The sequence below is a fragment of the Rhinopithecus bieti genome, unplaced genomic scaffold (assembly GCF_001698545.2).
Source record: "Rhinopithecus bieti isolate Rb0 unplaced genomic scaffold, ASM169854v2 scaffold_4553, whole genome shotgun sequence".
NCBI classification, from domain to species: Eukaryota; Metazoa; Chordata; class Mammalia; order Primates; family Cercopithecidae; genus Rhinopithecus; species Rhinopithecus bieti.
In genome coordinates this window covers 964946-979733 of record NW_016804694.1, presented here as the reverse complement: position 1 = coordinate 979733, position 14788 = coordinate 964946, and the positions used below count along the sequence as shown (strand labels likewise).

The 14788-nt window shown below is 47.8% G+C and overlaps 1 protein-coding gene across 1 annotated transcript in view; it reads right to left on the bottom strand.

Annotated features, from left to right (window-relative positions):
- Positions 1 to 2660, bottom strand: part of PNPLA1 (patatin like domain 1, omega-hydroxyceramide transacylase) — a 41346-nt gene extending 38686 nt beyond the window's left edge. Inside the window, exon 1 of the mRNA XM_017870045.1 lies at positions 2456 to 2660. Coding sequence (XP_017725534.1) covers positions 2456 to 2660 — 205 coding nt within the window. The remainder of the gene's footprint in view (positions 1 to 2455) is intronic.
- Between the last annotated feature and the right edge of the window lie 12128 nt (positions 2661 to 14788).

The following is a 14788-nucleotide window of genomic DNA, read 5'->3' as shown; positions in this document are numbered from 1 at the left end:
TTTTTTTGAGACGGAGTCTCGCTCTGTCGTCCAGGCTGGAGTGCAGTGGCTGGATCTCAGCTCACTGCAAGCTCCACCTCCCGGATTTACGCCATTCTCCTGCCTCAGCCTCCCGAGTAGCTGGGACTACAGGCACCCACCACCTCACCCGACTAGTTTTTTTGTATTTTTTTAGTAGAGATGGGGTTTCACCATGTTAGCCAGGATGGTCTCGATCTCCTGACCTCATGATCCGCCCATCTCGGCCTCCCAAAGTGCTGGGATTACAGGCTTGAGCCACCGCGCCCGGCCTATTCTTTAAAATAAAGACTTTCCACCCAGCATAGAGGTCCCCAGCCAGGAAGTACCCTGCTTGGGCTGGGAGGAGGCTATTGTCTGCAGCCTCCCCTCACACAGCCTAGCCAGTCCTCCAGCAAGTCTCATGGCCTCTACTTTCAAAGCACATCCTGAACCCAATCTCTTCCCTCATCTAGTTTCCACCTTGCTCCCTCAAACACACTCTGCCCATCGGTCAGAGATCTTAAGAAGCCTAATCAGATGGTTGCCACATTCCGAACACTTGCCATGTGCCAGGTATTGTTCTAAGCAGGGATTCATATTAGCTCAGCCAATCCTCTAACCAGGGGTTCCCAACCCCCAGGCCATGGCCCCTGGTCTGTGGCCTGTTAGGAACCAGGCTGCACAGCAGGAGGTAAGCAGCAGGGGAAGCTTCATTTGTATTTACAGTGGCTCCCCATTGCTCACGTTACCGCCTGAGCTCCGTCTCCTGTCAGATCAGTGGCGGCACCAGATTCTCACAGGAGCGTGAACCCTCTAGTGAACTGTGCATGGGAGGGATCTAGGTTGCACACTCCTTATGAGAATCTAATGCCTGATGATCTGTCACTGGCTCCCGTCACCCTCAGGTGGGACTGTCTACTTGCAGGAAAACAAGCTCAGGGCTCTGATTCTACCTTATGATGAGTTGTATAATTATTTCATTATATATTAAAACGTAATGATAATAGAAGTAAACTGCACAACAAATGCAATATGCTTAAATCATTCTGAAACCATCCCCCACCAACCCTGGTGTGTGGAAAAATCGTCTTCCACAAAACCAGTACCTGGTGTCAAAAAGGCTGGAGACGGCTGCTATAACAATGCCGGGAACCAGGCGCGACTAGGATCTCCCTTTTCTAGATAGAGAAACAGAGGCGCAGAACGTTCAATTACTTGCTTTGGGCACGCATCATGAAACGGCAGAGCTGGGATCCCACGTGAGGAGCTCGCGCTCTCTGCCCCTCCCCACCCGCTGTCACAGCCGCCTGTGCTCCCTCTCTTAGGTGAGATCAGAGCTTGCCACTAAGGCCACACGACCTGGCCCATGTTGACCTCCCACCACCTTTTCCATACTACAGGCTTTGTGGCTGCTCCTTCACCAGAAATTCTCCTTTTCAGGAGCTCCCAGTAGCTTGTTCTGTCACCATACCCAGCTCTAGGCTTGAATGTCACCTCCTCAGAAAGGCTTCCCTGACCACCTTCCTAAAATAGTCTCCATTTTATTCTCAGTCCCTTTCCTGCTTTAATTTTATTCATGGATCATATCACTTCCCGACTTTATCCTAGAAGATGCCTTGTTTCGATGTTTATTATCTGTTTTTTTCTCCAGAATTTCTACTCCAGAAGGGCAGGGACTTTGTCCTCAGTGCCTGGAACATGGCCCCGTCTAGAACAGGAGCTCCGTAAATGAATAAATGCCTCTCCAAGGTAGCCCACTAGGCTGTTGGGCCTGTTCCTCGGGGCTGCTAGACGCATCTGCTGCCTGGGACAGTTTCTGTCTCCGGGTGAGCAGTGTAGCAGTCCTTCTCACTGGGGCTCCTGGACCAGCAGGGCAGAAGGTGAAGTGAGAGCTTCTATATTCTCTCCCCACCCCTTCCTATTCTTCTCCCACTCTGGGCTCTCTCCTGTCTACCCTTCCAGCCTTGGGGCATTTGTCTTTCCAGCCACCTGGAAATGGTGGACAATACATTCCAATCAGGGTGATAGAGATTTGAAGAGTTGCCTCTCCCAAGGGTATTTTCATTTTGAAAGAGGCCAGGCAGGAGCAACACTGAACCCCAATGTATGACTGTGCTGCGGTGTAGCTTCTGACAGCACCATGGTCAACGTTTGAGGGAGATACTGCCCTTCACTCTCCCAGGCACTGGGAGACAGAGCATCTCACAGGTAAGTGCACTGAGGGAGAGGGACAGGGGTCCAGGCTCACCCTGCAGGTCAGAGACTGGGGACTTGCAGACCCCAAACTTCAAATGTCACAGCTGCTGCTGTCCTACTCCAACCAGCTCTTCCCTTCCCTTCCTGCCACCCAGGCCTGGCTTTGTCCCCCAAAGCATCCCCAGCCTCCCTCAGGCTCCTTCTGTCTCTGTGGAATCCCCCAAGAGACTTCCCAGGGGACCCAGAACACAGGCCTTACCCATTTCAATCCCGCAGATGGCCAGGGCGGCGATGACAGCACCCGCCGATGTCCCCGCGAAGCGGTGGGCTGTTTCCAGCATCCGGGGTGCCAGGTCCCGCAGGGCATCCACGGCCCCGGCCTGGTAGAAGGAGAGGAATCCACTGCCCGAGAAGGAGATGGAGTGAGGGGTATCTGGGTCCCCCTTGAACACCTGTTCTTCCATCTCCTCCGCCTCTGGCTTTCCGCGGAAGGAGGAACCACCCTTCAGTGCTTGCCTGCCCGAGCCTGGGCTGCCGCTCCCTGTAGGAACTCCCTGCCCAGCTTCCCTGCCACCCTGGAGCTTGGAATGTGGCCGTCTCTACCCAGCTGGAGCAACCTCAGGCTGCTCAGGAAGCTGCCTCGGCCTGTTAAGCTCCGCCAGGAGGCAGCCCCAAAGGTTGGAAAGGGGCCCCAGGATGAGATGCAGATGGCCCCCCTTTGTGTGAGCAGGGTCCTGATCCTGTGAGACCCCTGCTGGCTTCATTTCTTGGCTAGATTCATCTCAGGCACAGGATCCTCAGCCCTCTGCCCATCCGTGGTACACCAGGGCGCATTCACTGCTCCCCGACACAGGGCCATGCCCACGGAGGCAGGCTCTGCCCAGTCCTCAGCTGCAACATTCAGTTGCAAAACCTCTGTGATGGTTATCGGTGGACACCTCCCTCCCCAACATGCTCCTACGGCAGTGAAGGGCTTCCAAACCCGCCTCCCTCCAGGAGGACGGTGCCCACCCTGTCTCTTTAGGACATCCCCAAAGAGATGCCCCTCCTGGGCTCCTTCAGGCTGTGTGGTATGTGTGATGTGTTACACAAGCATTTTTATTTGTTTTTCTTATATAAACACCCCTTTGTTTATTCACTTGTCTGTTTATTTACATGTTAGCATCGGCCCTGGGTAAAATTGTAAGAGAAGTTTGACTTTGGGAGCCCCACCCACCACCGCCTCTGCACCTCTCTCTGTCTCTGCTCCTGGGCCCTTCACGGACCCTGTGACCTTGGTCAGTACCCTCTCGCGAAGCCCCAAGCCCTCATGCTATCTTCTAAGTGTGCAGGAAGAAATCAGCCTGAAATCTAGATCATTCTAAGTGTGTGAGGCTTCGTGTTGTGTGCTCTTCCTCCCGCTCAGAAATGAGAAGTTTGAGATAGCAATGTTTAACCCCAAGGAGGAGCAGCTGGGGAGGTCACCTGTGGGGATGTCAGGGTCAGGGCAGACAGACATTTTGGTAAGGGAGGTGGTGTGAGAGGACCAGGGTTAGCTCTAGGGGCTGCGGTTCTGCCCCCTGAGGAGCTGTATCATGTGGTCCTGATGGGGAGGAGTGATCCTCACACCCACAAAATGTCCCCTCATGGAGATATAACAAAGACGGCAAGATTGCATCTCCCACTCCCCTCAAAGACCACACAGCAACAGGACCAGAATCAGAATCAAGGCACCAAGGCCTCCACCAAGTGCCAATCCAGCTCCAGCCTCTCTGTCAGGATGTGACATCAGTGGCTTCCCCGCTCCGGGGAGCTCGCACCATTCTAGTGGACTCACTGATCTGCATGGGAATTCCACAATGAGCGCAAGGCCAGGCTTCAGTTAGGAGGGAGTTTTCCGTCTTGGGTAGGTAATTCCAGGCATATCATTGCCTCAGGTTGAAAAGAGAGCTTTAGATTAGAAAAAGCGTGTGTGCGTACGTGTGTGTGTATGCATGTGTGCGTGTGTGTGCAGATATCTGAGGCATATTGCTGGGGTGGGGGCGGGTGTGTCAGGGTGGAGTCCAGTCAGTTTTTGGACAGCAGAGACCCTGCCCCCTTCCTGGGAGGTCAAGTCAGCTCCACTGAGTGTTTGTGTGCCCAGTCCTATGCTGTGTCGGGGCCCTGGGGGGACAAAAGAACATGGAAGCTCCATCCCCAAATCAGACATTTGCAGGCTTCTTGGGAACAAGACAGGCAAATGTGAAATAAGCAGAGAACCGTACAAGGCAATCTATAATTAAGTACTAAACTGTGCAGGGCTGAGATTCCTGCCAGAAAATTTAAGAGGCAGGGCTGAGCAGTGTGGGCTGGAACATCTGAGGAGCTGTGCGGAGGTGTGGGCTGCGGGACTGGAGGCAGCTGGGAGGAGCAGGCAGGGCACTGGGACAAGGCACAGCAAGAGCCCCTGGTAGAGGAGGGAAGTGTAATGGGACCTGTTTCACAGGATGAAGGACTTTGGATGAGAGCCCTTCTGAGTCATGACGTTGGATCCCAGTTCTGCTATTTACAGGCAGTATGACCTGTGCATGATCTCTCTGGGCCTCAGTTTTTCTCATCTGTGAAAGGGACAATACTGTCATTCCTATGCTGCACAGTAGCTGTAAAGGCTAAAGGTAATGGCTGTAGGATGCCTGGCACACGGCACGTCTGAGGTTATCAGAGGGTAGTAAAAGTCAAGGGTTCTGGAACAGATAGACCCCAGAGATATGGTGGAATAGAAAGGGAGGGTCCAAAGGGGAAGGCTTGATCCACATGCGACATGAGGAGGAGCTTGGAGAGGTCTCAAGCAGCAGAGCGTTGGAAGGAAGATGAGAATGGGGCTGGAGAATGAGGAAGGAGGATGGTGGCCCAGTCTCCTAGGATGATGGTGGCCAGGCCAGGGTGGCAGCTGCAGGAAGACAAGTTAATGAAGTTATTGCTGCAGAAGACTCTCAGGACGAGGGACTGGTTGGATGGGCAGGGTGAGTCAAAGCTGAGGCCTCACTTTTAGCCTGGGGGTAGGGAGGAGTAGGGCTGTCTTCAGCAGAGTTAGGGAAACTGGGATAGATGTGAGGAAGCTGGGTGGAGGATGATTTTACTTTAAGATGCATCTGAGATGACAGCAAGACATGGGCACTGTCCATGCGGGGGCAGAAATGGCACCAGAACCAAGGACAGAGACCCCTGCCACTGAGCAGCAGAGAAGGGTAAGCGGTAGAGGAGGGCATGGGGTCATGTTGAGGGGAAGACAGCTATGGATAAGTTTCTTTTTCTGGGTCATCCCAGTGAAACAGAAAGCAAGGCCACCTGCTGTACATGAGCTGCAGGCACCTGGGGCCACTGGGGACACACCACCCGTTCAGAGACAGCACATCCCGACATGGCCCCCATTGTCCCCACCTCCTTGGACCTGGCTGACTTCCACGAATGCACATACATTTCTGTTCCCTGTGGACGTGGAGACAGCAGTGCCACACAGCCTCCTCCATGCAAACACGTCAGCCAGAAATCCGTGACTGTGCCTGGGAAGGCCGTGAAGGAGCTGCTAATCTGGACCCCAAAGACTGAGCCTGGCAGACCGGTCTCCACAGCTAATAAGGGCTGGTGAGTAGCAGGCCTCAGCCTGTCCTCTGCTGGGTGCTAAACTCCTGAGAAGGTTCCTTTCATTCGCCCTCGTTCCTGACCTTCTGCTCATACCCTAAGAACTTCAAGCGAATGACATCGAGGAAGAATCGCATTCCAGCATCTCTGCATTTGATTTTTAGTCATCGCATGATCTTCGCAGGTGTTTTTTAACGAAGTTAACACTGCTTGTATGACTCATCCATCCTAGGAAATCACGTGGGAGAAACAGATTGCTTATCACACACACTTCCAACAAGACAACCCAAAATGAATTTCTAGAGGAACCTGGACTTCCCATAAGTTTAAGATATGTGAAGCCACCCAGGACAGATACTGGGGAGAAAGATGCACATAGATTCCAGATTGGCTTTTGCCTGATGGGGTATCACCCTCTGCTTACATCCTGAAAATGTTACTTTAGTGAAGAACCTGGTAGTTTCTTGATTTGGTCGAGTAGGAAGGTCACAACATCACCTGTGAATATTCATGCCAAAACGATGTCACCTGAATCTAATTGAGGCCTAACGTCCAGCTTACAGTAAATACGGAGGATAAAGATGCCAGGTGCAAACAATCAGATAAACGGAGCCCGTGGGAGGCTGGCAGAGACTGTTGCTGGTTACCAGCAGCCGTCTCTGGCCCACTTGCTCCTTGCTCACCTCCCTGTAAAGCAGCTGAAAGGCCTGGTCCTCGGTTTCAGCTAAGAGTGAATCATGAGCTCACGGTGATCATCAGACCCCACCCCCAGACATGAGAAGTAACAGGGACTCTGCTGGATTGCTTCTTGGAAAGATTTCCCTCCTTGATAAAAGGTAAAAGGCACATAGGAAGACCCCAGTAGCTCCATCCCCTTTTCTTCCTGCCAGAGACACTGTCCTGGGAGCATATGGTGTGTGGACCTATAACAGCTGTTTTACCTCCGTCAGAGGAAACGTGGCAGACACACTGAGTGTATTGGTTATCCATTGCTTCATAACAATTTACCCTGAAACATGGCACTTTCAAACAAGCATGTATTATCTCACACCATTTTTGAGGGTCAGGAAACTGCAAATGGCTTGGCAGGTGGTTCTCGCTATTGTCTCTCAAGGTTGCATTCAGGCTAATAGCCAGAGTCGCAGTCATCTCAAGGCCCACTGGAGCTAAAGAACCTACTTCCAAACCCACCTTTCTGGTTGCCAGTGGGTATCAGTTCTTGGTCAATGTTGACAAAAGCTTTAGTGCCTCATCAAGTGGGCCTCTCCATTGGGTGGCTCATGACTTGGCAATTGACTTTCTTCAGTGAGAGATGAAGAGAGTGAGAGAGAACAAGGGAAGGAGAGCATGTGAACCCAAGACAGGAGCTGCAGCCTTTTTGTAACCTAACCTCTGATGTAATCTCAGCTATATTCTATTGGTCACCCAGACCAGCCCTGGTAAAATCTAGGAAAAGTGGATACCAGAGGGTGGGTATTATCGAGGGCAAATTTGAACGCTGGCTAAGGCACCAAAAATCGTATAAGAAAAAGCAAGAAAAATCCTGGGTCTGGATGAGATTCTTGTGTGACTGCACCAACCCCCACACCATTCGTGCGTGTGCTTCCTATTATGACAGATAACTCAATGTCTTTGCTTTTAGTCACTGTTCCCTTGATATTTGCTGCTAAAAACCTCATGGCCAATGCAAGGGCTCTTAAATATTGCTAGTAAAATGTAGCCCTTATTTTGAGAGAATGAATGAAATAATGCCTTTTGCTTTTAGTAAAAACAAAAGAAATACTTTAAGGTATAGATACTTTGTTATTGTAGGTAAAATAACTCTGATTCATGAAAATTCTGAAGAACTTAATTTGAAAATTTTATATACTTTTAGAAATTGTTTACCAACTTATTTTGTTAGAAGCCGAGAAGTAGATTTTTTTTTTTCTCTTCCCTACCCCTCCTTTTCTCTGAATGGCTTGTTCTTAGCCTTTTGTCTGGGCTGAGTGGGGGTCTGATAACTTTTTTCTTTTTTTCTTTTTGAGACGGAGTTTCGCTTTTGTTGCCCAGGATGGAGTGCAATGGCACTATCTTGGCTCACTGCAACCTCCACATCCCAAGTCCAGGTGATTCTCCTGCCTCAGTCTCCCAAGTAGCTGGCATTACAGGTATGTGCCACCACGCCCAGCTAATTTTTGTGTTTTTAGTATAGATGGGATTTCACCATGTTGACTAGGCTAGTCACAAACTCCTGACCTCAGGTGATCCGTCCGCCTCAGCTTCCCACAGTGCTCGGATTACAGTCATGAGCCACCATGCCTGGTCCCGATAACTAATTAAACAGCCCTCCAATGTAGCACTGGCCTTTTGAGGTGTGTGACTTAATTTTTGAATACTTGACCGAACATGTAGACATATCCATGATGGGGGTAGAAGTGTTTAAACATTTCCAAAAGGTCAGGAAGTTTTAAAGATATGATGTAAGGAAAGAGGAGAAAGTTTGACACAGCTGAGATGGGCACAGTTGAGAAGCTTGCTGGCTTCCTGAGCTGTTGGTATTTTGTAGGACCTTGAGATTATTCATGCACCCTAAATAGTATCTTTTTTCTCATAATGAAAGAGCTCTAGCATAAAGTACCCAAACCAGTGCAGCAAACATTCATATACCCACCAGCCAGACATTTTACTACATTTGGCTCAGCTATTTCCCTGGTTTTAAAGCAATGAGACATCACAAGTAAAGGTGAAACCTCCTCAAACTGTTTCCTCATAGTATCATCCTTCACTTTCCTTCCCATGAGAACCGTGTTCCAGGTTGAAGGGACTCTTTCCCTTCCATGTTTTTTATACTTTCAGTACATGGATATGTTTTATAAACAATGTATACTCTTGTTTTATAAATCTTTTTTAAAATTTCACATAAACAAACACATTGCATTTATTTTGCAAATTGCTGTTTTTACTCAGTATTATGATCCCTGGCTCCAGTCTTTTCCATTTTCCTGCCTTCTGGTGACCCATTATGAGACCATGGGACAACACGTATCATTCTCCTCCTGATGGACATGTGGATTGTTTCTAGTGTTTTGCTGTAACCAGCAATGCCACAGTGAATGCTCTTGTGTACATCCTTCCTTGGCCCTGCACAGGAATTTCTCAGGTCACAATGTGGGTTTATCAATGGTACCCACAGGATTTTGGTTGATGAAGGTGACTGAGTTACCACATGGAGAGGCTAGTGCCATTGAAGAGATTTCTATTACACGTACTTACATTTCCTTGCCATGCAGGACCACATGGGGAAGCCCCAGGTTCGCTCAGGGGGCAGAAGAGACGAAAGGAGAGCACAGCCCAGAGCCTTTACGGTGTTTTCCATGGGAAAGGCAAGTCGGAGCAGGGAAGCAGCTTAGGACTGGTTGGTTCAAATCAAGGTGGCGGGCTCTGGGTCATAGGGGTGGTCTGTACTTGACTGGTGCCTGGCTCTGGGTGATTTTTGCCTCTTGGAGTATAAGAGCCAGATAGAGGGTGGATCAGAGCATGGGCTCTGGACAGGCTAGTTTACATATGAGAGGCACTGCTGCCCCACCCACCCCAGCCCTCTGCTATCTCTAAGAATGGGGTAGCCCTGGGAGGGGCAGCCTCTCCCTCATCAGTGAGGCCACAAATGCCAGAACATCAAAAATGCACAAAATAGGCCGGGCCCAGTGGCTCACGCCTGTAATCCCAGCACTTTGGGAGGCCTAGACGGGCGGATTACGAGGTCAGGAGGTCAAGACTGTCCTGGCTAACATGGTGAAACCCGTCTCTACTAAAAATACAAAAAATTAGCCGGGCGTGGTGGCGGGCACCTGTAGTCCCAGCTACTCAGGAGGCTGAGGCAGGAGAATGGTGTGAACCTGGAAGGAGGAGCTTGCAGTGAGCCGAGATCGCGCCATTGCACTCCAGCCTAGGTGACAGTACAAGACTCCGTCTCAAAAAAAAAAAAAAAAAAATTCACAAAATGAGAAAGCATGGTTAATACAGTGGGCATTTCTACAAGGAGCTGCTCAATTGCTCTCTAGAGGGGGCGTGCCAGTTTCCACACCCACTGAGTGTTTATAAGAGACCTAATCACGTCACTTCTCTTGTTATTACCAGATTTGAAATGTTTTGCCAGTCTGAAGGGTGTGAAATGCTATCTCACTGTTGTTTAATTTACATTTTCCTTATTTTTTGGTGAAGCTGGGCACCATTTCATTCACTGGTTGTTCCAGTTTCCTTTTCTCTGAATGGCTTGTTCTTAGCCTTTTTCCATTTGGGAATGCGGGGCAGGGGGAGTGTTTGTCTTTTTGTTAATAACATGTAGACGTTGGTACTAATATTGGCTCCGTTGACTGCATTGCAAATATCCTCTCCCGGTGTGCGGTTTTTAGTCAACATTTTAATGGTGTCTTTGATGATACAAAAGTTTTAAATTGGCCAGGCGCGGTGGCTCAAGCCTGTAATCCCAGCACTTTGGGAGGCCGAGACGGGCGGATCACGAGGTCAGGATATCGAGACCATCCTGGCCAACACGGTGAAACCCCGTCTCTACTAAAAAATACAAAAAACTAGCCGGGCGAGGTGGCGGGCGCCTGTAGTCCCAGCTACTCGGGAGGCTGAGGCAGGAGAATGGCATAAACCCGGGAGGCGGAGCTTGCAGTGAGCCAAGATCACACCACTGCACTCCAGCCTGGGCAACAGAGCGAGACTCTGTCTCAAAAAAAAAAAAAAAGTTTTAAATTTTAATGTAATAACATGTATCATTCTTTTATTTTATAGTTTATGTTTTTGTGTTAATGGTTTATGTTTTAAAGGCATCAGGATTCTCTCCCATATAAAATAAAGTCTTGGTTATTTTAAATGATTTGACCATCAAGCCTAGGCTATTCATTCAGTCTCCTTTAAAAACTTGCAGTCTGGTGGGCAATTTGGCACCATCTATTTAAAAATCAATACTTGCAGGAATTTATTCTACAGAAATACTCATAGGAGTCCTCCAAAAATATATGCACAGGATTTTTAAATACAGCATCAATTGTAATAGCAAAGATCCAGAAATAACCTAAAAGTATATCAATGGCAGGCTAGTTAAATGAATGATGGTATAGCCACATAATGCAATTCTCTACAGCTATTGAAAAGAATAATTGTGGACCTGGGTGTGCTCATAGGGAAAGTTCTCCAAGATATATTGGTAAGAAGGAAGAATAATGATAAAGAAACAAGGATTCAAGCAATATAGTATGCTACCATTTATGTCTAAAAGGCAGGGGAAGAGCTTCTCTATGTATATGCATGTAACATTTCAGAAATAAAACTGCTGAGGATGGTGACTTCTGAGGAGGGGACTGGGGCTTGCGAGTGGAGGGAAACCTATTTTTCACTGCCAGCCTCTTATGTTGTTTTCATTGTTACTTCCATTGCAGTAAACAAAGAAGAATTGCTGTGGATGGTCACATTTTCCGTGCGCTGCTATTTGTTTTGGCATTTGGAATATTCTGAGGTGAAGAGGGCCTTTTGTTCCAATAGCTATGAAGAAATTGAATTATTAGAAATGGAGCAGGAGGTTTCATTACATGTGCTGCATAGCCCCGCCTGGCTGATGAGATTTAGGCTTGCTTTGTCTGGAGACTGAGGGCAGAGTGGGAGCAGGGGGCATGGGTGGGTTGTCTGTGGGACAGGAGTGGGGTGGGATGAGGTGGGGGCAGGGGAAAGTGGATGGAAGGTGGGACGGTCTGAGCCAGAGGATCAGCCTGGGCTTCTGTAGCCCCAGGACCAACTGTGTGAGGTCTAGGTCACCCCTAGGCACTCACTGTCCTCACACTGCCTGGCTGCAGGGTTGGAAGAACCTCTGCACCCTCTCCTGAGTAGAGGATGAGAATCCCAATCTCAAAGGTTCTGGCAGGTGATTCTCCCCAGAGGAAAAAAAGCCATGCTCCTCCTGGGAAAATGTTCATCCAATAAATGAGAAATAAAGGCACCCTGAGTTTACCCTGGTTTAAAGAAGAGAAAGGGATCGGGTCAGCATCCATGGAGCAAAGACAAGATGTGCCGCCAGGGTTAAGTCCAGCTGCCTTTCTCAGGGCGGTACAGTATGGCCACTTAGGGAGTCCGGCTGTCTTTAGTTCAAGACACAGCTATGTTAGTTGCACCTTTGACAAGTTATTTGACATCTCTGTGCCTTAGTTTTCTCATCTAGAAAACAGGAAAATAATTAAACTTGCCTCCCCTGGCACATGGCAAGTGCTTACAAAGTGTTAATTGTTCTTATTCTTTATTTCTCACTTTTGTAAGTTTAGTGCAGCTAGGACCTAGGACAGTGATACGGTCAGTGCATGAAGATTCAAACTGCGTCTAAGGTGGACACACATTCACCAAACTCTCAAGCCTGATGAATGAATTGTAACCTAACTTGTTAATTTACACTGGCCTGAACACCTAGGTAAACCCATCAACACTTTCCTCTCTTTTCCTCACGTGGGAGCCGAGACTGTCCTCAGAGGCTCTTTGCGGGATGGGAGCACTTCTGTGCCTTATTTACTTCGCCGGCTGTTCCTGCTGTTTGACTGTAAGCCCCTTGGGGAAGACACTTTGGTAAACAGGAGGATCGCCATTCACGGTGGTCAGAAAAATATCTGTTGAATGAGTGATGGTCATCACAGTGCTCTCTGTCATAGCAAAACACTGGAAACAACCTAAGCGTCCAACAACAGGGATTTTTTATTAAATTGTGGTCTAGTCACCTCACAAAACTAAACAATCATTAAAAATGATCATTAAAATGATCGTGGTCAAGCTTGGTGGCTCGTGTCTGTAATCCCAGCACTTTGGGAAGCCGAGGAGGGAGGATTGCTTGAACCCAGGAGTTCAAGGCCAGCCTGGGGGACATGGCAAAACCTCACCTCTACAAAAGACACACACACAATATTAGCCGGGTGTGGTGGTGCATGCCTGTGGTCCCAGCTACTTGGGAGGCTGAGGCAGGAGGATCGCTTGAGCCGGGGAGGTGGAGGCTGCAGTGCACTGTGATGGCACCACTGCATGCACTCCAGGCTGGGCGACACAGCCTGCACCCTCCTCCCTGCCCCAGAAAACAATCATGTGGAAAGATAGAGAAATGCTTAGGATGTAATCTTAGAAAAAGAAAAATAATTGAAACAGACCTGATGTGGATTCATCTGTATGATATTTTAGGTAAAAAATGAGGTTCAGAAGAGGGTGTATAATATGCTACCATTTGTGTAAAACAGGGAGCAAAGAACGTAAGACTTCACTTGCAGATATAAGGATAAACTACTTCTGAATGAGACACAAGAGACTGAAAACATTGGTGGCCTCTGGGGAGGCGACCAAGAGGTGGAGAGCTGGGAAACATGTCCCTGACAATACTTTTGCACCTTCTGAATGTTCAACCATGTGAATGTGCTTCTGATTCAAAAATTAAATAATTTAAAACACTTCCTGATACATAGTAAAGTAAAATAAATATACTTTTTCCATATATTTCTCAATCCTAAGGCACATATTTTCCCCTCACATTGTAAGGTTTCTGATATTAAGATGTATCTCACCATCAATTGCCATTTTATTATTTTTTATCCTTATTTTACATTTTTAAGGACAGGGTCATACTCTGTCACCCAGGCTGGAGTGCAGTGGTGTGTCATAGCTCACTGCAGCCTTGAACTCTTGGGCTCAAGCAATCCTCCTGCTTCAGCCTCCTGGTAGCTAGGACTACAGGTGCACACCACAACACCTGCCTAATTTTTAAATTTTTTGTAGAAATGGGGTCTCGCTATGTTGCCCAGGCTGGTCTCAAACTCCTGGCCTCAAGCGATCCTCCTGCCTCAGCCTCCCAAAGTGCTAGGATGATAGGTATGAGCCTGGCCTCAATGGTCATTCATTTTTTTTTTAAATAATTTCAACTTTTATTTTAGATTCAGGGAGTACATGTGCAGATTTGTTACCTGGGTATATTTTGTGATGCTGAGGTTTGGGGTACAATGGATCCTGTCACCCAGGTACTAAGCATAGTACCCAATAGTTTTTCAACCCTTGCCCTCCTCCCTCCCTCCCTAGTAGTCCCCGTGTCTACTGTTGCATCTTCATGTCCTTGAATACCCACTGTTTAGCTCCCACTTATAAGTGAGAACATGTGGTATCTGGTTTTCTGTTCCTGAGTTAATTTGCATAGGATAATGGCCTCTGGTTAAATCCATGTTGCTGCAAAGGATGATTTTGTTCTTTTTTATGGCTGCATAGTATTAATGGTCATTCTTATTAGATTCTTGCAGTGTTTTTTTCTCCTGAAAAACTTTTACTAAATCAATGTTGGATCTTAAAACTGATAGCATTTTACAATCAAGGAAATATAGCACATAAAAATGTGGGTGTGTGGAGAGGGACCGTACAATGAAAACCATTGTGTGGTGGGATTACAGGGATCTTTCTTTATCAAAATAGTCTTTATTAGTATATTTATATCCTTTTCAATATTTTTTTTCTTTAAACATAGTTTTAAGTGCTTTCAGCAGATAATCGACGGTTTTGGAGGAGTTCCCTAGATAACCTGCAAAGCAATAACCCCATGAAAGTGACGACCTCCTCAGCTTAGTTTAGCTTAAATATAATTGGCAGAATAAAGCCCTGAGTCCTAAATTTAGCTGTAGTTCCAAGGAAAGACCCTTTGTCTTTGGATTTTTCATGAGAAATCCACCTTCTAGGAACAGATTGTGTAAAACTGAGAAAATACTTAGTCACCAGGAGGGTCTGTTCCAGCAATTGGTTCAGACCTCAAGTTTTGCTCTGAACCATTGCTGTGGTTCATAACACATGATGAGTTGGAAATGGTGATACAACTCAGAGCCTGCTGGCCAGACTGCCATAGTGGGGTAGCACACTGAGCATTGTAACCAAAGGGTGGCCTTGAAACCTTGCTGCTTCCAGAAGTTCAGACTAGTCCTGACAAATCTCTGTGGATAAAAGACTT